This window comes from Astatotilapia calliptera, chromosome 11, assembly GCF_964374335.1.
Source record: "Astatotilapia calliptera chromosome 11, fAstCal68.1, whole genome shotgun sequence".
In the NCBI taxonomy this organism is placed as follows: Eukaryota; Metazoa; Chordata; class Actinopteri; order Cichliformes; family Cichlidae; genus Astatotilapia; species Astatotilapia calliptera.
The window spans coordinates 25,372,919-25,394,364 of NC_137432.1; the positions used below are offsets into that span (position 1 = coordinate 25,372,919).

General features: G+C 44.5%; 2 protein-coding genes across 4 annotated transcripts; both read right to left on the reverse strand.

Annotated features, from left to right (window-relative positions):
• Positions 1 to 101: 101 nt before the first annotated feature.
• pianp (PILR alpha associated neural protein) lies at positions 102 to 8,940 on the reverse strand. Of its 3 annotated transcripts, XM_026183522.2 has the most exons (6): positions 8,878 to 8,940; positions 8,314 to 8,370; positions 7,724 to 8,115; positions 7,262 to 7,340; positions 2,318 to 2,464; positions 102 to 1,635 (listed from the first exon to the last, which is right to left on the reverse strand). In XM_026183522.2, the coding sequence occupies exons 2-6, from the start codon at positions 8,322 to 8,324 to the stop codon at positions 1,614 to 1,616; spliced, it is 651 nt and encodes a 216-aa protein (XP_026039307.2). In that variant the 5' UTR covers positions 8,325 to 8,370; positions 8,878 to 8,940; the 3' UTR covers positions 102 to 1,613. The 3 variants fall into 3 exon arrangements, with proteins under 3 accessions (XP_026039307.2, XP_026039306.2, XP_080164526.1); XM_026183521.2 differs by lacking the exon at positions 8,878 to 8,940 and having other exon boundaries at positions 8,314 to 8,452; XM_080308400.1 differs by lacking the exons at positions 2,318 to 2,464; positions 8,878 to 8,940 and having other exon boundaries at positions 1,465 to 1,635; positions 8,314 to 8,452.
• Positions 8,941 to 9,448: 508 nt separating this feature from the next.
• On the reverse strand, positions 9,449 to 20,194 carry LOC113031442 (telomerase protein component 1). Its single transcript, XM_026183517.2, has 13 exons — positions 19,924 to 20,194; positions 15,245 to 15,363; positions 14,562 to 14,791; positions 14,098 to 14,221; positions 13,715 to 13,836; positions 13,146 to 13,232; positions 12,852 to 12,941; positions 12,472 to 12,560; positions 11,612 to 11,834; positions 11,390 to 11,512; positions 10,802 to 10,967; positions 9,955 to 10,043; positions 9,449 to 9,793 (listed from the first exon to the last, which is right to left on the reverse strand). The coding sequence occupies exons 1-13, from the start codon at positions 20,011 to 20,013 to the stop codon at positions 9,687 to 9,689; spliced, it is 1,659 nt and encodes a 552-aa protein (XP_026039302.1). The 5' UTR covers positions 20,014 to 20,194; the 3' UTR covers positions 9,449 to 9,686.
• Between the last annotated feature and the right edge of the window lie 1,252 nt (positions 20,195 to 21,446).

A 21,446-nucleotide genomic window follows, 5' to 3' on the forward strand; every position in this document is an offset into this window, starting at 1 on the left:
ATGCACGGTGTAAGCTTTATCCTTCCCATAAAGCATTGCCGATCGCACCGCTCCAGGGGGAATTTATTCAACATGCACAGAAATAAACAGATAGGCAGAGCTAAAACGCCAGTATTGAGTCTTTATTGAACTTCCATGGTACAGAAAGACCACATTTCTACAGGAATGCTACTAAAAATCACAAGACTGGATATCTGGAGGATTGCACGAGCTACGCATGATGCCACCAGCACTATGTGTGTAGTGGGAATCTGTGTGTGTTTGTGTAACTGGTAGGGGGAGGGGAGGAGGGGGTCATGCCTCAAAGCTGCTTAGAAAAGTTGCCAGACACAAAGTGACATTTGGCTTTGAAAGGGTCTAAAAGACATCACTCACTGATAGGTAAAATAGACATTTTATAAATAATAGATTCAAAGCAACTCTCACAGGTGTATACATGCAGATTCACAGGAGATACAGAAACGATGCTCCTTGATGTTCTACTTTCCTTTGGTACACCCAAGACAGCTAAAAAAATGATGATAATAATGTGAGAGGGAACAATGGTGGTTTTGTTTTCCAGATTGAGATACTTGGCTGTCGGGTGAAAAGAAGAGGGGGGGAAAAAAGAAGAAAAACATCTTGTTGTGCTAACATCAGTCCTTTGATCACATGTGCAGTTCACTGATACATCAATCTGTCTTTGTAGTGTACCATCCAAACCTTTGGGAAACATCGATTTTCAGCAGGAACGGTTCCTCGCTTCCATTCATGTCCTGAATATTTGAAGTACCTGTGCAGCGTCCGGCAGAAAAAAAGGTTCGCCGAGAAAAGGTGAACGTCGGCCAGATAATTAAGAGAACAAATCATGAGGAAAAACTGAAACAAAAACAGGCTCCTCTGCATAGTGCAGAGGGATATAGCCACACTATTTGCATTTCGGGCGCTCAAAGCGGGGAATAAACAGCAGTTTTTGGAGCGTGACATGTTAAACACATTGGCTGCTGGCTACAGCCGTGCCAAACAGCTTTGTGAAATGCCCCGTTCAGTGTGTGGAGGTGCTCAGAATGGCTTTTTAACCATCTACAAGCCTGTTAATCTGAGCCAAATTTGAGTGTCATGTTATGTAAAAAGAAGACTCTGCCGGGATTGCCATTAATACTAAACAGCTTCACATGTGGGGCTGGATCGGTGAGAACGGTTGTGGAAGCACAGGTAGGGCATTTCGGGGATAATGGGATGCTTCATGGTTGTTTAAACTGCTTGTTTGTGAATTAGTCGTGGCGGGTCGAAGCTTAGCAGAGCTCGAGGCCAAATAAAGGCTGGAAAACGGAGAACATGTCACAGTGACGCAGATCCACATTAACAGAAATTTACACCAAGCCAGAAGGAAGGAAGGACGGACGGACGGAGGAAAGGAGGGAGATGAGTTCAGATGTTCCTTTTTTTTGTTTTTTGTTTTTTTAGACCTCAGGGAAGCAGGAGTGTTTTGTGATGGCTGGATACCTGGGATCCCTGAATTCATTTCACAGTTTAGAGAAAATAAAAACGGTGCTGCGGGCGCACCCTCCGGTCTTGTTGATGCTCCTCCTCAGGCCCCGTAGAAATGTTTACCATATGGAAAAACAGTCACCTCAGAGGTTCACAACAGGGATCCTGACACAGCAAGAGACACAGAGGAGAAGAGTGAGAGGGATAGAAGGAAAGGAAGAAGCTGGGGAGGCCCGGCGATGGAAGGAAAAGGCAGAAGAAGAGAGGAGAAGTGGAGCACAAAAGCCTGAAGCTGGAAAAGTTGTGTACATGCAAAAGGAACGCTGCGTCGCAGGGGGACGGAGAAGGTGGCGGGGGGGGGAGGAAGAAACGGAAGAGCAGCGAGGAAGGAGGAGAGGAAGGTGGAGGTGAAGCTGATGGGAGGGGAGGAAGTGAGAGGGGGAGCACTGGAGTGTAGCTCTATAATTATCCTGATTGAGATTAACTTTAAATACTCTCGAATATAAGCATCATTTCATGGATGGTGGTTGGGCGCCTTTTTTGATAGGCCCAGGATGACTCATCCGGTGAGGGAGTTTAAAACACTGATACATCTTAGAGCAGCGCCAACACTTCAGGCCTGAATACTCCACAGAGAATAGTACCACCGTCCAATTACACTCCAGGTACGTCCTTACAGTGCATGCGAAAAGGTAATACGGGTGCTTCACACACAGACACGGAAGAAAACTTCAATCCAGGGGTTGCACGGAGACTCGCACACGCACATGCGGCTTAGAGACTGACACAAACACGCACGCACGCGCACACACTCGGGCCGTGTAGAGCTGGTGAGGCGACTCATTACCTCTCCCTGTCGGTGAAGGAGGAGGAGGTGCTGTGCAGCGTCTGCCGGCTGTCCTCCGAAGCAAGGGAGCGAGGGAGAGCGAGGGAGAGGGGGGGTGCTACGCCACGGGAAAGCGGGGGCGGATGCTGGGAACAGCTGCGATCGTAACTGGGAGAGAAAGGATAGTCAGATAGATAGATGGAGGAAGAGGAGGGGAGTAGGGGGACAAGATTTGCAAAGGATGAAGAGTTAAAGAGGCAAGCAGTCGGCATGGAGTGGGACACAAGTGCGAGGACGAAGAGAGATAAGACAAACGAGAAGAGAAACGGGGCATAAACAGATGCAATAAAGTTAGTTTGAGTTTGAGACAGATATTACAGTAAGAGAGGGCGAGACGGATACGAGGAAACGACAGAGAGATTGAAATGAAGAGAGGCGCGGAGAGGAACGATAAGGAGAGCGATCAGAATGAAAGACACAGAGGGAGAAACGAAGTCAGAGAACATCAGGAACAGCCGATCCATTTAGCATCAGCGAACACATTATCCTGCCACTGTGAGAGAGAATTAGTGCACTCATCGGACTCATTAAAACACTGTCGGAGAGGGGAAAGAGGGGGGGGAGGGAGGCAGAGCGAGAAATGGGGAAGGAGACTTCACTGTGAGATGTGGGGAGGGAGTCAGAAGGTTGGAGGTGGGAAGGATGCAACAAGGCGAAGAAACGGACGGAGCAGTGGCGCGTGACTGAGGTGTCGTGCCATTACTCCTGTAAGGAGAGGGGAGTTCTGGTGAAGACGCAGTTGAGAGGCGCAGGTTCGGGCTCTTTGGAACACTTAGACGCACAACAAAGCTGTTCTCACCGCCATAAAAGCCCTCGTGCACCCTCATCGTCCCTCAGTAACACCTGTTCTTTCCTGGCTGACTCCTCTCACTGTACGCGCACACACAAACACACACCGTCACACACTTGATGACATTAGCCACACTGACGATTTTAGGGCTGGGAAAATCACTGAGCACATATGCCGCTCTTCTATAATCATAATGAACTGGACTGTGGCCAATTTCCACTATAGGCTATCATTTCGGTCCATCTGTACCCCCTTCCCGTTCCTTCCGCGGCACTTTCTCCCTCTAACACATGGTGTTATTTACACATTTATGACACTGAAGTACGAGCCAGTCTATAGAGAGGAGCTGCTGCCATGTCTCCAGACTGACTCCCTGCAGTTCTCGCTATTCTAATACCACTTGGGATTCACTAAGCAGTGTAGGGTTTTTTTGTTTTTTTGCCAGCGCCAGGTGAAGTAAGTTATCGAAACAAGAGCGAAGGCCAGTCTCAGGAACAGAGAGAAAGGGGGGCTTATCATGTATCAGCTCACGGCAAGCTGGAGGATTATCTGTGGATCTGCAGCCGGACTGGCGGTGCTGGGAGAGATAGGAGACTGGTGGGGGAGATAAGAGAAGTACCGGCTGTGCAGAGACAGGCAGCTTTAGAGCAAGGCACTGACGATAACTGGAACAAAGCGAGGAACCTAAAAGAAGTGTGTGGGGGGGGGGGGGGGAGAGAACAGGTATTCAACGAAAGGAAGAGAAAAAAAATCCAGTGGGAGCCGAAGGGGAAGGAGAAACGAGGAGGGGAGGGGTAGATGGGGTATGAGGGGTAGATAATGTACGAGTGTGGGAGCAAAATTGAGATTAAGAGAGAGCGTGAAAAGGGGATATGGGGGAGAACAAATCATACCGATGCAGGCAATGAAAAAAAAGTGATACAACAGAAATTCAGGTAAGATGTGCAGATGAGATTACAGTAAGGAAGAGGAGGAGGAGTGCGAGAAGGGGGGGAGGGAGTGTGAGAGTGGGAAGAGAGGGGTCCCAGCGGTCAAATAAATGAGCCGTTATTGGTTTGATCAGCAAGGCGAAGAAGTGCTTCACTACATCGCGGAGAGATAATGGCCATGTGTGTACGGATCACCTCCTACCTGCCTCCCCGGCCTGAAAACATAACACATGCGCACACACACCTCCCACTCTGCGTCTATACGCTCGGGGGACGCCACGTGAACACCCAAAACTATAAGACAAGAGATCACTGGTTATAGTTAATGCTTAATCACTGCAACTTTAATGGCTCTAAATGATACATCTGTGCCAATCGTGACTTTTGGGAACACAAGTGCTGTTAATAAAGTCATTAGTGAGCAATTACTCAGCTCTCATTTAGGCCCGTAACATAATCGGCGACAGGCGCACAGACAAGACGGGCAGGCCAGCGTGTGCGGGCAAACACATCTGCAGCCATTAAAGTCTCCTCTTCAAGAAAAACCCCACTCATCTAAACCCCATGCATCTGTCCCATTACACACATGTGTGGGGGAAAATGGTGTCTCTTGCTTACTCGCTTTATTTAAAAAAACAACAACAAAAGTCTAAATACTACTACATAAAAAAGCAAATTCAGCACTCTCCTAAACTGTCTATAAAACATGAGGCATCTGGGTTTTTATGATGGATTTGACTTATAGGTCTCAAAATTAAAGACAATTAGGTGGTTATTAAAGCTTGTTTATGCCAATGAAAAACACCCATATGTCAAAATTTTGACTTACTCAAAAGTTTGAGTTAAAAATCCAAAGTTAAGTCAAAATGAACTCTGCCTGGCAAAAAAAGAGAAAGAAAGAAAAGGGGAAAAAACTCAGTGATGGAAACAAGTTCCATAGATGGTGCCATAAACCTGCATTTTTAATTTATTTCCAGCAGAGGGAGACTCATCTGGGTCCAAGAGGAAGCCTGGCTGTACAGGAGTCTAAGATAAAGTGGTAATGATGCTCACCTCAGAGCTGAAAAATGAAACCAGTCCATAAACTGCAGTTCCTCTAGTGGCCACTTGAGGCTGGCTACAAAAGTGAGTCAGTCGCCACTGACTTCTATGTTTAAATGGCCAACATACACCATTAAAAGGAATATTTGCAGCCTAGTATTAAATACAGTTTTGGCATCTATGGATTATTTAACCTTTATAACAACTGTACAGCAATGACATGTTTTATAAGTCAATTGTTTTGATGTTTTTAAGGCTTAAAAGCTGTGGCAACACAGGTAGCTTCAGTCAATAGCTGCCTTTAAGCTTGAGTCACACAAGCCTAGATACCAGTGTGTTAGCACAGGCCCTGAAAGAAAAAATGTGTATTATGCAGTAGCTGGAGGTTGCTAGCAGTCGCTAGCATAAAACTGGTTGAAATAGAGATACACAGTGCTACACCAAAAACTTCTTGTAGTTGCTTTGGTTGTTAGCAAGTTACTGTGGTACCCTCAGTCTGCACGGAAAACAGCAGGTTGCCTGTAAATGATGCAAACCAGAAATAATGATATTCTGCCTTTAGAGAAGAAGTTGTTTGCTTAAAATGTGTTGGGTGGAGCAGTAAGGCATAACTTTTACAATGAAGGCGAATGTTTTCTGTTTGTGAACTCCATCACATTTTTTCGCAATTACTGCTCAGAGAGTAAATGTAGAGACCGCAGACAAGCGGGCGTTATTCATGTCAACTGTGGGTGACTGTGGTAACATGCTAGCAGGCAAAGTAATCACAAGGAAGTTTCTGGTGGAGCACCGTCAGGAACTTCCAGCGACGGTGCAAGTCTGTGCTTCAGTTTTAATGAGTGAAATTCACAGCAGTATCTTAATCAGTCTGTTAATTAAGACTAATTAGCAGATGTCTGTGTCTTTGTGTTGCTCACATACAGTTTATGGATGCTACTTGCTCAGCTTGCTAACCCGAGTTCGTTAGCCTTAGCCAATTACTCCGTCCACTTGCCCAAATACAGCAAATACAGGCTCCACAAACCAATATGGTCAGCAGCCAAAATGCTAAATTTGAAGCTTCCACCAAACAATGGGTGACATCATGGCTTCATAGGTATGTCCACTTCCTATGTAAAGTCTATCCTAACGAGTTTGTTTTTGGTCTTATTAATTTAAGAGAAGATTATGAATTTTACTTAGCAAATCATGCTGCCATTCGGAGTAAAATAATCAATAAAGCAGGCTGTGATTCAGCCCATGGCTAGCATGTGATTAACATAGTGTTACCTATTAGCACGCATACTTGCTTACTGGTTAAAAAAAACAAGAGAGCGACATCCGAAAACACTCATCTCAAGGACTCAGCACAAGTGAAGACTTTGTGAACCCACCGGTGACATCACAGTTTATGGCCTTGTTTTCTTTTACATATGCTTTACTCTGTTAACACTTATGACCTGTCCTGACAAGTTTCTGAGTCAGGTATAACCTACAGTGAAGATTAAGCCAAGATTACGATTTTGCCTTTCTGCACCCTCTCCTCACTGTCTTTGGATAACAACCAGGTCATCAAATCGAGATTAGTCCACTTACAATTATTAAAATATTAATGAAGTGCAATTATCTAGTAATTAATGAGATAAAAGTCTGAAGACAGAAAACAATTTTTTTTTCTGTAGCAGAATATTTTGTTTTTAATCATCTCATTATGCCTCAGGTTTTTCTTTCAACTCCTTGGTGGGGTTACAAATCCCCATGTTGGGACTGTTCTAATCAAACATTCAGCTGGCCTCAACACATCCCTGCTTTAATGGAAAGAACCATGATTTTAAAATAAAGAACAAAAACAAGATGATAATTAGCAGCTCATACACCTCTCTCAACATTAAAGTGTCCAAGATGCTGCTACATTCATATGCTTCCACTGAAGTGTGCAATTTCAGTTTTTGGAAAATACCCAGTTTCTATTTCTTACCATTGTAAAAAAAAAAAAGGCCCTGAGGTATTTTAACCAGAAGAATCCAGTAACACCACCCTGCTGCGTGTCAGGCTTACACAAGGAAAGTCGCCTCATCCTTACTCAGCAATGCCCACCTCATATTTATGTGGTCATGGACACAAACACACACACGACACGGTGGAGGAGAGAATTTTGGTTCCTACCAGAGTTTGGCTGTAATGATGACTGCTGTCAGGATGAGCAGCGAGGAGATGGTCACGGTGACATAGAACTGTGGGTCCACTGTAACACACACATTTACACACACACTCACGAAGTTATTCATCTCAGATTGTTTAGCTGTAGCCAGAACAAAAGAAGAAAACAGTGTAGCCAGCTGAAACATCAAATTGGACGTGCAAGACTCTAGCCTCCAACTATCACACCCATCCGATGACGTCTCCTCTGTGTTTTGCAGTTATGACAGCGGCTAATTCTTCCCTGTGAGTGATGAGAACTTTATTAGGCAATCCCCGCCGCAGACACAGCCGGGTGCACACAGCTGGGTGTCAGCCTTCACCCTCATGACAGCTAATTCCCTAGAGGACTCCTGGCATGTGAGTGTGTTCGCTCACTGCAACTCATGGACACCTTTATTTAGAAATCCTTCATCTCTTGATGCCCACCTTCCTCAGGCTCTGTCTCCTCTGCCTCAGTCCCACCATCCTCAACTCCCTTCTTGGGCTCCAGTGGTGGCTGCATGCTTTCGTCAGGGTAAAGCCAGTTCTCAGGCGTGGCGGTGCTGGCCTCTTGCTGGTTCCCATGCAGGTACAGGTGATCGGTTTCCTGGCTGGAGAGGAAGTGGTAGGTCTCGTCCTCCAGCTGCTGCGTGGGACCCCAGACCACCGCCCACAGAGGGGTGGGCGTGACTTGGGCGGTGACGGACAGCTGGACCGACAAGGCGTCCACCTGCTCCTCGGCCTCTTTGTCGTCACGGTTACAGGTGGAGGGCTGTGTCACCAAAGCAACCAGGAGGAGAGAGATGAGGCCAGTCAGTCGTGCGACAGGAGAGATGGAGCTGGAAGGAAAGGTGAAGGAGAAAGGATGAGAGAGGGTGGAGTGACAGGACAGTTATCTGAGAAAATGCATTGTCCGCGGCCGCCCTGCACGACCTCAACAGCTTAGACATTGATTCTCAAGCCGGCCATCACTCAGAATGACATTTTATGCATCTGCGTCCCACACATCTCTCCACCTCAGAAACTATCCATCTTACCATCTCTCCATCGCTTCACTCTGTTCACTGAGACTCCTCTTCTCCGATCATCTCTCTCTGTAAGATAAAACAGAGGGGCAAGAGAGGAATAAAAGCCAGAAAGGGGGGAGGGTCCTGCTTTTTGTCGCCTCCTTTCTTCTTCTTCTTCTTGTGTTTTGCCACATAAAATCCATGTAAACACAGACAGCAGCAAGAGTGCTGGCGAAAAGCCAACTCTGTCACATTTTGAAAGAAGCACACACGCGGACTCCCCGGGGCATCACAATCTAAAGCTCAACTGTCCGCCACATGTTCACACACATCTGCATGGTAAAAAAAAAAACATCCAGAAGTACACACCGGTCGTCTGCTCTGCCCTGTCACACACATCCACAGCGCACACACACCTGAGCACGGCACATTAATCATCATTAGAGTCGTCATGCATGGAGCGAGTACTCTATAAGTCACTTTGAGCAGAGAGAGATAACTTCCTATCAACAACTACTGCATAAATGCCACAGAAATGTCACTCAGAGACACACGAACACACGCGCTCCGACACATATCAGTTATCATGCCTACCTCTGGCTGTGGAGAGAGGGAATGAGAGAGGGAGACAGAGAGAAAGGGGGAGATACAGGGAGAGAGAGAGAGAGAGTGAGGGAGGGAGGGGAAAAAAAAGCATCGGTTGCCTTAGCGACTGAGACATGCAGAGTCTGGTGGAGTAAGAGAGGGGAGAGAGAGCGACGTGGGGAGGGCAAGAGACTGTAGGAAAGAGATTTAAATGCTAATTATGTGGTTTTTTTTTAAAATGGGTTCAATTAAACGGACACAGAGGAAAAAGAAATGAATTTGACGAGCCAAACAGAAATGATACCGAGGACGACATTAATAAGCTCATTTTGGAGGCGGAGGTTAAAAAAAAAAGAAGAAACCTCTCCAATTGTGTTTACAAAGACAGCAAGGACACCCCAGAGAGAAAAAAAGAGACAGAAATACAGACAGTAAAGAGGAAGAGGCGCGAGAGAAAGGAATGACGGGAATAAAATTTAATTTACATTCATTTACGCTGGCAGAGGAGGCTAAAGAACTGGTGTTTCCAGAGGAGACGGGGTCAGACGGAAATACAAAAAGAGCAAAAAAGAGATGCAAATTTGTTGGTGAGAGTCACAGTGTGACAGCTTTATTGTATGTGAAAATAATATTTACACAGAAAACAATCTGCTTATCGCGCTCACACGCACACTCGCTCACTTTCTCCTTCCAACACTGATACTCGGTCTGTCACACTTCACACCCCTGCACCCTCCCTCGCTGTCACTTCGCTCCCACCCTCTCATTTCCTCTTCATGGCTGCAGGCCGTGGTGTTCTCGGCACGAGAAAGCGGCGCTCACTGGAGAGCGCAGCGGAGCCACGAGCCGGACCCTGCGTCCTCCTCCGCGGCGGCGGACCGGCTGTCTTTTCCTTCATCGCCGCCTTCGTCGTTATCCTCGTAATCTAAATTAGACGAGGGGGGTCATAACGATTTTTCACGACAAGCATCACCTAAAATTAACACGACCGTATTCATTTCGGCAATTCCACGGTTGCTCATTAAACGTGTGAGGCAGCAAATGAAGATGTGAATGTGTGTGAAATTGCAGCGTGTGTGTGTGTACCATCAGTCTCCTCATCATCTTCAGTGTCTCCCTCTGACTCCAGTAAACAGGAATCCATTAGACTGTCTATCCTTGCCGTGACATCACCCCTGTAACATTTACACCCGCAATTAAATAAAGCAGGCGCTTTGAACTCGTTATAGTTCACAGAAGAGCCCGATTTCATCTCAAGTGGACCAAACAGTAAAACTACTGCATAGCAACCTATAGATCACACTCTGGCAACACTCGCATTTAGAAAACAGATGAAAAACAGCCTGAGATGTCTGAGGAAAAAGGTGCTGCTGTAGAAATACGTCTCAATTTTGCATGTTCACTCAATCTATTCTCATTAGATGTGCATTATAATTTACACAGCTGATCTACAAAGGCACAAAACACTTCATATGTGGAGTAAATCACAACTGAACAACCACAGTATGTTCTGATTAATGAGTCCTCAAACTCGGTGTGTCGTGGAAATACTTTCAACTTTTCACAGATTTTTACTCCCGGTACAGTCAAGCTGGTACCACTGCACCGAGATTTCGTGAAAAAATTGGAAGTATTCATGACTTTTCTTTGCAAACCCGTCCAGTGGACCAGATTGAGCCCTGTGGCAGGCTGGTTCTAGCCCCTTATATTCGCCTTAGATTTAACACCCCCTGAACCAAAAGCATGATATCAAGATAAATGTGTGTGTCAAAATCAATTAAACCCATTAGCACATTAAATCCAATTATAGCTTTAGAATTAAAAGTGCAGCTGACCTCAGAACAAACAATGAATATTCAAATAAGGAAGATAATTGAGCAGCTTGGATCTATAATCTTTTTAAGCCAGTGGTGTTGACAAGTATCGCTCCCACCTTTGCCTCCCGGAACTCGGGAGCTGCTCCCAAACGATGAGGTCTTGACCTCCGGTGACCCATCGGTGGTCTCCGCTCCCAGTGGTCCATGCTGCAAAGCAGATGATTCTGGGAGCGTCAGGCCAGGTCAGAGAGGCCAGGTACCGACACTGAGGCAGAGAGAACACTAGAGAGAGGAGAGAGACATGATGGGACCGGAAGTCAACGGAGGAACATAAAGTGTGTAAAACTGCGTTTTTACATTCTCGGTAAATTAAAATTGGTTTGCTCGTTTTCCAGCAATACAGCACTGGTCCCCAGTCTAGAACCAGTTCCGCATATTTCGCCTCCCCTAAAAAATAGCTGGCAGAAACACACCATCACCAATCTGCTGGCCTCAAAGCTGGAATTGCTGCGGGATGCAGCCCCCAGACTCTGTCCACAATGATCTCCTTCCCACGGTAATTATCCCAGCTTCTGTTAGCAACACTGCATAATTATTGGTTTTCAAAGGTGCCAAAAAATGGTCTGGTTCTCTGAAGATACCAAAGCAGTGCGGGCTTTGCAACAGCACCTGCAATGGTAAAAAAAGAGAGATGTGGGACTCACAATTTAGCCTGCTCTCTCCATTCGCCAGATCGTAGCAGGATCCAATTAGGAGGCCTCCCGTCTGGTGAATACAATCTGTTACTCCGGTGATACTGCTGTGATTGGTCAGTCTGGTCATCGTTCCTGTGATAATTGGACAGATGTTAGGTGGAAGGATTATGCAGATTTCACTAAATCTGCCTTCCTTTTTGGATCTTCCTCTCTGACACACACACAGCCTACCGGTCCTCCAGTGCAGGATTTTGAGCCAGGCTCGACCATAAGCCAGGAACACTCTGTCTCCCCGCGGGCTGAGGGTTAGACGCCCGCACGCCTCCCCTCCGCAGCCTGTCACCTGGCTGTTCCAGTGGTGCAGCAGCCTCAGGGGGTCTCTATCCGAACCCCGGTTCTCCCACACAGACAACCCTCCCTCAGCCGAGCCGCTGAACACCAGTGGACCCTGAGACTGCGGAGGGCACAAGAGACACAGTTGTCATGGTGATTTAAGTCTTTACCCTGTGTGTGTGTCTGTGTACACGTGTCTTAGAGTGAGTGTATGCATGTTAGTGCAAATGCAAGAGAAGTGTGTGAACAGTTTTAAAATGTCTCTGTGCTTCTGCTGCTGGTTATAAATGGATTTTGCGTTTTGCATGATAAACAACACAGAGGATGACAATGATGTGCTACGCTTTAATGCTTCAGGCATATTATGATGATTGCAAATTGAAAAAAAAAATGTGCATATCCAGCTCTGGGTTTCAATATTCATAAAAAAGCCTTTTTTCACTCAAAATATATACAGTATGCTCTAAAATTGGACGAGCTCCACAGCTTACATCTTAACAAATATCTTTGATTTCCATTTGAAAGCAATAAACAAGGAAAGCTTGCGTGAGGATGATGTGAAGAAATATAGCCGTTTGATTTCCGGGGAAGAGGCTTTTTCACAAATTACTAATCAAGAGTTTGAAAAACTACGTTAGACAGCCACAGAAGGGAAACAAAAAAACTCTTCAAGTTAAAAATAGGCTGAAAATGAAAACAGCTTGAGCATCCTCCGTGTGAAGAGAGCGTGATGGTCAGCAGGTGAGTGACCCACCCACCTGGATGGAGGTGACGGCTTCCTGGTGAGCATTGACTGACTGGCAGTTTTGGAAAGTGTCCCAGCTCCAGGCTTGAACTTTCCCCCCGTCTGCGGGGTGACAGAGTGTGAGGTTAATACGCGCTGACAGGCGACTGGCAGTCATTATTGTGGGTTACGGTTGACCCACCTGAGCCTGGCTGCCTAAACTGTGTGCCTCCATCACTGTGATTCAGCTCGATAACTCTGAGCTGCTCTCCCTAACTCACTGGCAGATGATGCCACATTGTCAGACTCTGCATGCATATTAGTCCCATAAACAACAACAACAACAAAAAACGGGCACATACATGCACAAAAATAGGTATGTCACCAACACATACTGTCCTCAGGAAAACACACCTGATCCAGTGATGATGTAGCCATCCTCCTCCGGCACAAAGCAGAGCGCGGTCACAGCGTTGAATGTGTAGATAGACTTAACACACTGCCCTGAAGGAAACAGTAAAAATCGAATTTAACTGACAGGGCGCAGGCCATCAGTCACACAGGCAAACATTGATTACGATGCACACATTTCCCACACACAACCCTCAGGCTCCATCTACCTATATATGTATGTCACTCTATGTCGCTGTGTGTGTGTGTGTGTGTGTGTGTGTGTGTGTGTGTGTGTGTTTGTGTGGTTAAGCCTACCAATACTCAGGGCCCAGATCTTCACATAGCAGTCCACTGAGCCACTCAAGATAAACCTCTCTTTGTCGGACAAAGACAGGGACCAGGCTGTCGAGGGGGTACGCGCAGACCAAACAAAGAGCAGAATGGGGACAGAGGAGGGGAGACGGAAAGAGAAAAGAGATTACGCTGGCAAAAAGCTGTAAATAAGTGATGATGCGCAAAATAAAAAAGAGGAGACCGCAAGACAAAGACTGAAAATGACTAAAAAGGAACCATGTAATTAGTAAGAGAGACTATGGTTCGACTGAGCTGCGTCATCAGTTCACTTCTAGACTTGGTATTTTAAGTTGGGGAAGCAGGTGGGGAGGGGATGTAGGAGGAGAGCCGGAGATGTGTTGGAGTGCAAATGATGGAAGGCTGCCTGCTTCAGACAGACAGTGAACTCTCTAAAGTGTCCACTGTGGTTACCTCTCTCTGGGCTGATCTGATGAACTGCTCCTATAATTACCAAACCGCAGGACAGAGGCATTACTCAGCTCTGCTCGGCCCACATGTTAGGATCTGTGTGTGCGTGTGTGTTTCCTCACCCAGCCTCTTGCAATACTCAGGGGGAGGTGCTGCCAGACAGGTGACCCCGCCGGTGTGACCTCCTAAGTTCTTGTGCTCTGTTGCAGTGGGAACGTGCCACACCTTCACTGTCGTATCTCGACTTAAGAGTGAGAATGACGGACGGGAAGAAAAAGGGAGGGCCCAGGAGGAAAGAAAGAGAGAGGGGGGAGAAAACAAGCAAAGTTAAAAGGCGTTCCACATAAACCGCAAGAGATTTGCGCCGAGTGATCAGGCGGAGGAAGAAAACCAAATATATGTCAGACAGCGAGGGAGAGAGCAAGAGCCTATTAAGTGATAAATTAGGTGAAATGTTCACTTTGCATATCCATTATGCAAATCGAGTCTTCTTTTCCTGCTTTACCTCCCAGAAACCACCAGGTTGTCAACAGCAACCACGCAGGTGACTATGTCACTGTGACCCTGCAACAGCCTCAAGCGAAACTTCGCCTTCTCCCACGACGCTTTGAGGGATGTAAATTCAGCTTCTGTAAAAGAAATGATTTGTGCAATTAGCAGTGTTGACTCATCAGCACCCTGGCTCGTTAATCTACACACTTCTTCAATATGGATTAGTCTGCCACTGCAAAGCGTGGGGCTAAATTAGCTCCAAGGATGCAAAACGTGGGCCCTGTCTTCAGGGAAGCATATGCAGCCAGTTGGTTTTAAAACTGGCTGCCTCGTGAGCTTGTTAGGACTCCTTCGGGGCAAAGAAGAATAATCTGATTTTAGATGTTAATCACAAATTAGGGCACCGCTTTGTGCTTTTAACTGCCAGTGACAAATCGTAACGGCAATCTCTCCAGCCACTTTTCTTAATTATCCCACCTTCCTGCCGTAGTAGCCGCTCCTCGTCAGAGCCCGCGCAGTCGCCTGACACGTCCCGACAGTTATCTGACACCTTGGCCGCCGCTGTCCTTTCCCGCTCTCTGCCCATCTCCGCCTTCCTCTGCCTGGCAGCCGGGGCTGGCGCTGCTTGAGCTCTGGACTCCTCTTCTCCCTTAAGGATCTTGGAGGCTGGAGGCGTCTGTGATGGAAGGGCCTCAGGGACATCCTCCCTGTGCCAGTGCAGAAAGCAGGTGCTGAATATATAATCGAGATGCAAACTGCACACAGTCACAGCTTGGTGACAGTGAGGATACCTGCGGAGGATCTCCAAGTGTCATACAAACTAAAATAATACTCCTGTAAGAGTAGTAGTCTGTAGTCTGCCTGCCAGGAGAAAATCAGCGTACTTCATTCAGTTTTATGTTAATGTCCACACACATGCGGATTTCCCTCCTTAGGGGCTCCAATAAGGACAACGACATCCCTGAATGATGTTTACACATGACGAGCAGGAGAAAGTTCCAAATTTCCTAAAGCATGACAGTATTTGACCTGCAATGTGTTTGGATAGACATACAAAACAGATCAAAGGCTTCAAAGTGAATGTTGTTGCTTTTGAAGAATTATGTTTCTCTTCATCTGCCCCCCCACCCGTGGCTGGTACCTCTCCCTCACTTCCTTACACTTGTCTTTTCATCTTCTCCTTTTTTCCGTCTCCCACAATCCCAAGAGTTTGCTGCGGGCCAGAAAGCTGCAGCTGAAGCTCAGCCAATCTGGAACGAAGCTCCGCCTTCCTGGAGATCTGAGAAGGGAAGAGGCACGAGATTGGTTGTAAACCAAGCTGCTAAATCCACAAGTTGTTTATATGCACAACCAACATACCCGGCCTGTCTCGATTTATTAGACTGCAGCCCGCAACATACAGCATACTCCTGTTAGATTGTGAGCTTTGAAATATGCATGAATGAGTGAATCAAGCGTGTCAATTTTAGATTAGGTGGCTGGTTCCTCGGTTAAAGGAGCACTCCCCTAGTTTTTATTTCTCAATTTATTTGTCAGCATTTTACTCTGCCTGTGAAAATCAGTGTTTGTATCTTTCGTGGCTCTCGGCGGAGCTTCGAAATTATCGTGGTTTTTACCAGCAGGAGATTGCGGAATACAGATTTTTAAAACACGGGTTCAGGCATTTGAAAATCTCCAAGGCGCAGTGCATCTAACACGCTTTTGCATTGTGGGAAATGTATTCTTAAAACAGAACAATAAAGTGTTGCTGTGTAATCGTAATATTTGATCATCAGCTGTGGAAGAGCCACTTTAATCTAGGTAAGACTAGTTAAGACTGCCGTCTACTTTTCTAATTAAAAAAGGAACCAGCAAATAGATCTGTCAGATCAATTATTTAAAGAAAAGGCACAACGTTTCACTCTAAAACAGGGGTATCAAACATGCAGCCTCTGCAGGCCACAACTGGACCACCTATTGGCATGCACGTATATATAAATACCTAGAATGGACAGGAGGGCAGGCTAGAGGTAGCAGAGCTGAAGATTTTCATTAGGAGTGGATTAGATCAGAATGACAGCTCAAATAAGTATCAAGGCAGAGATGGTTTGGAGTTGTGCAGGGGAGGGATAGTGGAGATACTGGACAAAGGATGCTGAACGTGGAGCTGTGTGTAGTGAAGGAGGACATGCAGAGGGCTGATGTGAGAAGAGGATACTAAGGATAGGTGGGAGGAAGATGATCGACTGTGGCAACTCCTAAAGGGAACAGCCAAAAGAAGAAGAAGAAGAAGATTGTATTTTGTTGGATAAAAATTGTTTTGAAAGAGGTTAATGATTCAGACCTCTAAGATCATGACATGAGCCATTCTTCTCATTTTTACAGGCTTCTTATAAACAAAGACATTCCCTGTGGCAAGTAGGTTTTGGAATGAAGATCCATGATCACAAAGTTACAGGTTTCTTTGTAATAACAGAACGTGGAAAAACTGCACTTATTTTTCTAAAACATCTCAGGTTGCACTTCATCTGTTTTGTGAATGGGAGGCTTGTTAAATGCATTCAGAAAGTCGATCTTCACATTGTATAAGAAAAAAGGAGAATTTAAAAGTCTGCTATTATTACATGATTACTATGAAGTGTTTTCACCGGTAGGACCCACCTGAGATCAAACTCGGTTCCTAGTGGCCTATGAACTTAAATGAGTTTGACACCGCTGCTCTAAAATGTAGCGAAGTAGAGAAATAAATGGTAATGCTGAAGGAAAGCACATCAAAATTAAGTTTCTTCTCCCACACGGCAAAGTAACACTTCATTTTTCACCTTTATTGGATTATTGTGATCTGCTCTTTATGAAAGAATCCCACTACGTTGGATACTCTAAACCATTGTGCCTTACCTTTTATTACTAGCTGTGAAAACTGCACATAACACTGTTCTCTAAAGTGATAAGAAGCCAGCTGTATATGTCCAAAGACTAAAGCAGGCTGTTATAAATGAATCTCTCCTTGGCCTGGTTCCTTCCTCTGATTGGTTTAAATACACATGTGTTTAAACCACGAATGTTTGCTGGCAGAGTCGAAATAAAGTCAGACGCACCTGCTCCTCTTCCTGGTTTCTCCTATGGAACAAGCTGAGATGTTTGAACTGGTTAGTATGGGGATTTTAAAGCTATTTTTTAAAAGACTGCAGAGGCAGCAGGTGCATTTACTCCTAAATTTGCACTATAATTGATTTGAAATTGTACCCGTTTTGATCTTTTCCTGCACATAAAGTCGATATCATCTTCCCTGTATTGGTTTTTTAATCTAAACTTTCATCACATTAAGTAAAGGACACAATAAAGCCACTTTCAGCTGCTTCCTTATCCACGAGGGGTCGCCACAGCAGGTGGCTTTGCAGATGTTTTTTTTATGCTGGCTGCTTTTGCTGACGTAACCCCCAGGGGATTGGTTTCTCCTCCTGGGATCAAACTGAGGATCTTTCACTTGTTAGGTGAGTGTGTAAACCACTACATTGTGAAGCAAAGGATGCAATACTAAAAACTCTGAATATAACTGCATTTGAACAACACTGCAAGGAAAATGTTGCTACTCTTTTATGTTTTTCAGTTGCTTCATCACATTGCAATAGAGAGACGATCTGTTTTTATAAATAAGAACTGATTTAATTTGCACAATATGTTTGTTATTGTCACCGTTTCATATTACCTTTATGTTTTGATTCGTTTTTTTATGACGTAAAGTGTAAATGCTCCCGACTGACTTCCTCATAATCAGCTGATTTTTTAGACTTTATCATTTGGGTTTGCTCAATGATACCGTCAAATATGTCAGTGGTTGTTCCTGCTGCATTTCGTTGCCTCAATCCCTGTTAATCTTGTGTCATTTTTCTTTTTGCATAAGATGGCGTGTCCCTTTCACTCACTTTATGAAACTTTAGAGGGAAGCAAGGTCATTATGCTAACAGTGAAACTAAAAAAAGAACTAAACTGATACAAGCTAAATCACTCTTTGAAACAAAATTGAATTAAAAACAAAATGTCAAAAAACTCCGGCGGGAAGCATCCAGTTGCTGTGATACTTGTAGTGTCCTAATCTGCTGGCTCATCTCAGATCATCCTCTGTGATCCAGGTCCTACTTCATTTTCAGAATAGATATATTCAGGATCCTCTTTGTGATATGTTTCCAAACTGAGGGTTTTACTGCATATACATAATTCTGGCAACACAATATTATAACCAGTATTTTACATAAGTGGGGCTCATTTATTTTAGTTTAACATCCATTTCTGTTTCTTAAATGGACAGGTATGCATAAACTTCTATTATGTAAGGTAACAAAAACTTTTTACCCTAACTACAGCTGGAAATATGCATAGTTACAACATAAAGGTCAGGTTTAAGCCAAGAAATTATACAGAATCTGATTATACAGAACATGTCAGTACCAATGTTGCTTCTTCATTTCACAGCCAAACGCTGCATTCGTAAGTGCTGAAATGTGACTGTATTAGAAAATGCCTTTGGCACAGAGGGAATCACGGCGAGATGATGGAGATGAACCTGGTATCTAAACGCAGGTAAATATTACAGCTTTCACGTGCTTTGACTGGCCATCTATCTCAAATGTTGATATGACCCTTGAAGGTTTACCCAGCATGCAATGTTTGACGTTTTCTCCAGTGAATGATGAGAAAACAAATCAAACATGAAGGATGCCATTGCTTGTTTGTGTTACTCCATGTCACAGAGATTAAACTGGTGTCATGCAATTGAAACTATGATGTACAAAGTTTGTCTTTAGACTTTGACACCTGGAGTTTTATATATGTTATTATATATACAGTTATAGATAGAGAGAGAGAAAAAGCTCCAAATTTCAGCCCACCTCAGGCCCTGCAACTCATAAAATGCTTATATAGTAAGAAGATAACAACTTTCATGGATTCATTAAATAGACTAAAGTTACTGCACAAATCAAATGAGCTGGCTCTGAGGGGTCAGGTGGGAAGCACTGGTTGTTTTTCATTGAATGAAGGTTCTCAAACTGACGGAACCAGCTAAACTTAAGGTTTAAAGCTCCGTCCAGATCCTTTACACGTGCTTTTAAACGTGCCTTCATCTAAGAATATATAATTAAAAGAAAAACGATCCTATTTCAGATGATGTGCAGGCTATTTTCGACAACTATGAATGCAGGTGTGTCTTGAAATTGAAATTTTGGCTTGCATTGTTTATGCACAAAATGTTTGGGAAAAACGCTGCCAAATGCCTTTCAGCTGGAAATGTGTGTCACGCCATGCATGCATGCATTTACAGTCCTGCTGCCAGAACCAGGGGCAGCTCAGTACACGGAAATCACTGCTGTGGGGCTCGGCCACTCTCTTATTGCATTCACATTCTGGTCTTTAACACGCAGAAGCTCTCCTGAAGTTTCTGATTATTATATTTTCCAGATGCATTCGGCTCAACCTGTGATCTTCTGCTGTTCCTGGGGCGAAAACTGTCAAATTATTCATTGCACGGTTATTATTAATGCATGTTAATCATGGCTTTACGATGCCAACACTGTTAGTTTTAAGAAGCCTTACTTCACACCTTTTTGCAGCTGACTTGTACTGTGTGGCAAACCTCTAATGCTTACATTGACTGTGTGGTCTATTGAATAGACAGCTTTGTTGTAGTGACTGTCAGCAGGTCAATATCTATCTGATGTTTTTAATTTAGGCTAAATGTGTGTCTGTGCTGCTCTTGCAGGTATAACCTCGTGCTTCACCTGAGGGAAATTTATTCAGGATTTACACACAGGCTACACGGAGATGTAATGAAGAGGGAAAGGCGAATGAAGTGTTTCTGTACCTTGAATCTTTCCTCTGGGGTGAGATTGATTTTTATTTCCAGATTTTCAATCTGTCTCAACTTCTTCTGCAGCTTCCTCACCTCCCCCATTGGCGTTGTCTAACCCGGTTAGCTACACTTTAAAACTGGCTTTCAAGTTGGAAGAGAGCGTCAAACAAACAGCATTTCCTTTAAATAAAGAGTCTGAAGCGGTTTAAATAAATAAAGATGCATCGAGAGGCTTAGCAGGGCGGCTCAGAGACGTGTCGCCGGATGTTGACGATGTGTTAGAGGTGTATTGCTGTCCTTACAGCGCCATCATGTGGTCCGTTCAGAAAGAGGTGCTAAATCCCGTTAATAAATAATAAAAGTACACCATGTCCTTACTTAAAAACACTGTAATGCGTATGTACGGTTTCGCATACACGAAATGATATAACTGTGTGAGGCTCTTCTTCAAAATCCAGGCCCTGAAGGTCACCATGACAACCGGAGGACAGAGCTGTAAAACTGTGCTGCATTCAAATGTACTCCCCATAGCTTGTATTTCTGAGCGTCCGACGAGTGAAAGACACTCGTTGAAAAATAAATGAATAAATAAAAAATTTAAGGAAACACAAAGTCGGTTAAACTTCATTATTCAGAGATAACAATGTGTCCAGTTAGGAAGCACTGACCACTGTGGATCATTTAACCTGCTTTGGTGCAAAGAAAGTGACAACATGAATAGTGGAGAGGCAACAACAAACAGCACTCCCCCACAAAAGTGTATGCATTTTATCCAAATGCTTTATTAATCCCAGTGGAAAATTGTATTGTTACAGGTGGTCACTTTAAATATAAATATGAAAGATTAAAAAAGTTAACTCTCTATAAAAAATAAGTAAAAATAAGTGCAATATTAATTTTAATATTCCAAAGTTAAAATGATACTATGCAGAGTATAGACAGGATATTGCAAGTGAAAATAGTCCATTTATGATAAGGAAAGTTGTAAAGATGGCCAGAGGTAGGAATGATGTCCTGTAGAATTCTGTAGTGCATGTGGCTGAATGAGTATTTCCTGAACACGCTCCAGCACAAGATGAAGACAGCGTGACGGATTGTGCAATATTGACAATAGCTTAGACAGTATCCTCCTTTCTGACACCTCTGTCGGAGAATCAGGCTCCACACACACAACATTATTGGCCTCGCGAATCAGTTTATTCACTCTGTTGTTATCCACTTCCCACATTCTGCTGCTCCAGCACACTACAGCACAGCACACGGCTCACGACAGACTCATTTTGCATGTGGTGTCCATAGATCATTGCATTCAGTTTGTGTACTATTTTTCTTTCTTTTTTTTCTAATTTGCTTTTTCCTAGTGTGCTTGTCATTAATGCATGAGACACTATCTGCAGGCCATTCAGGTTGCAGAGGTACACCTCCTCCTCCTCGACTCAAGAGTGGTAGAAGTCGTAGATCCATAGAAGGGCATTAACCCACCAGGTCTGGTACCTGCTCCTTTACTTGAAGTGGAACAGGAGGAGCACTGGCAG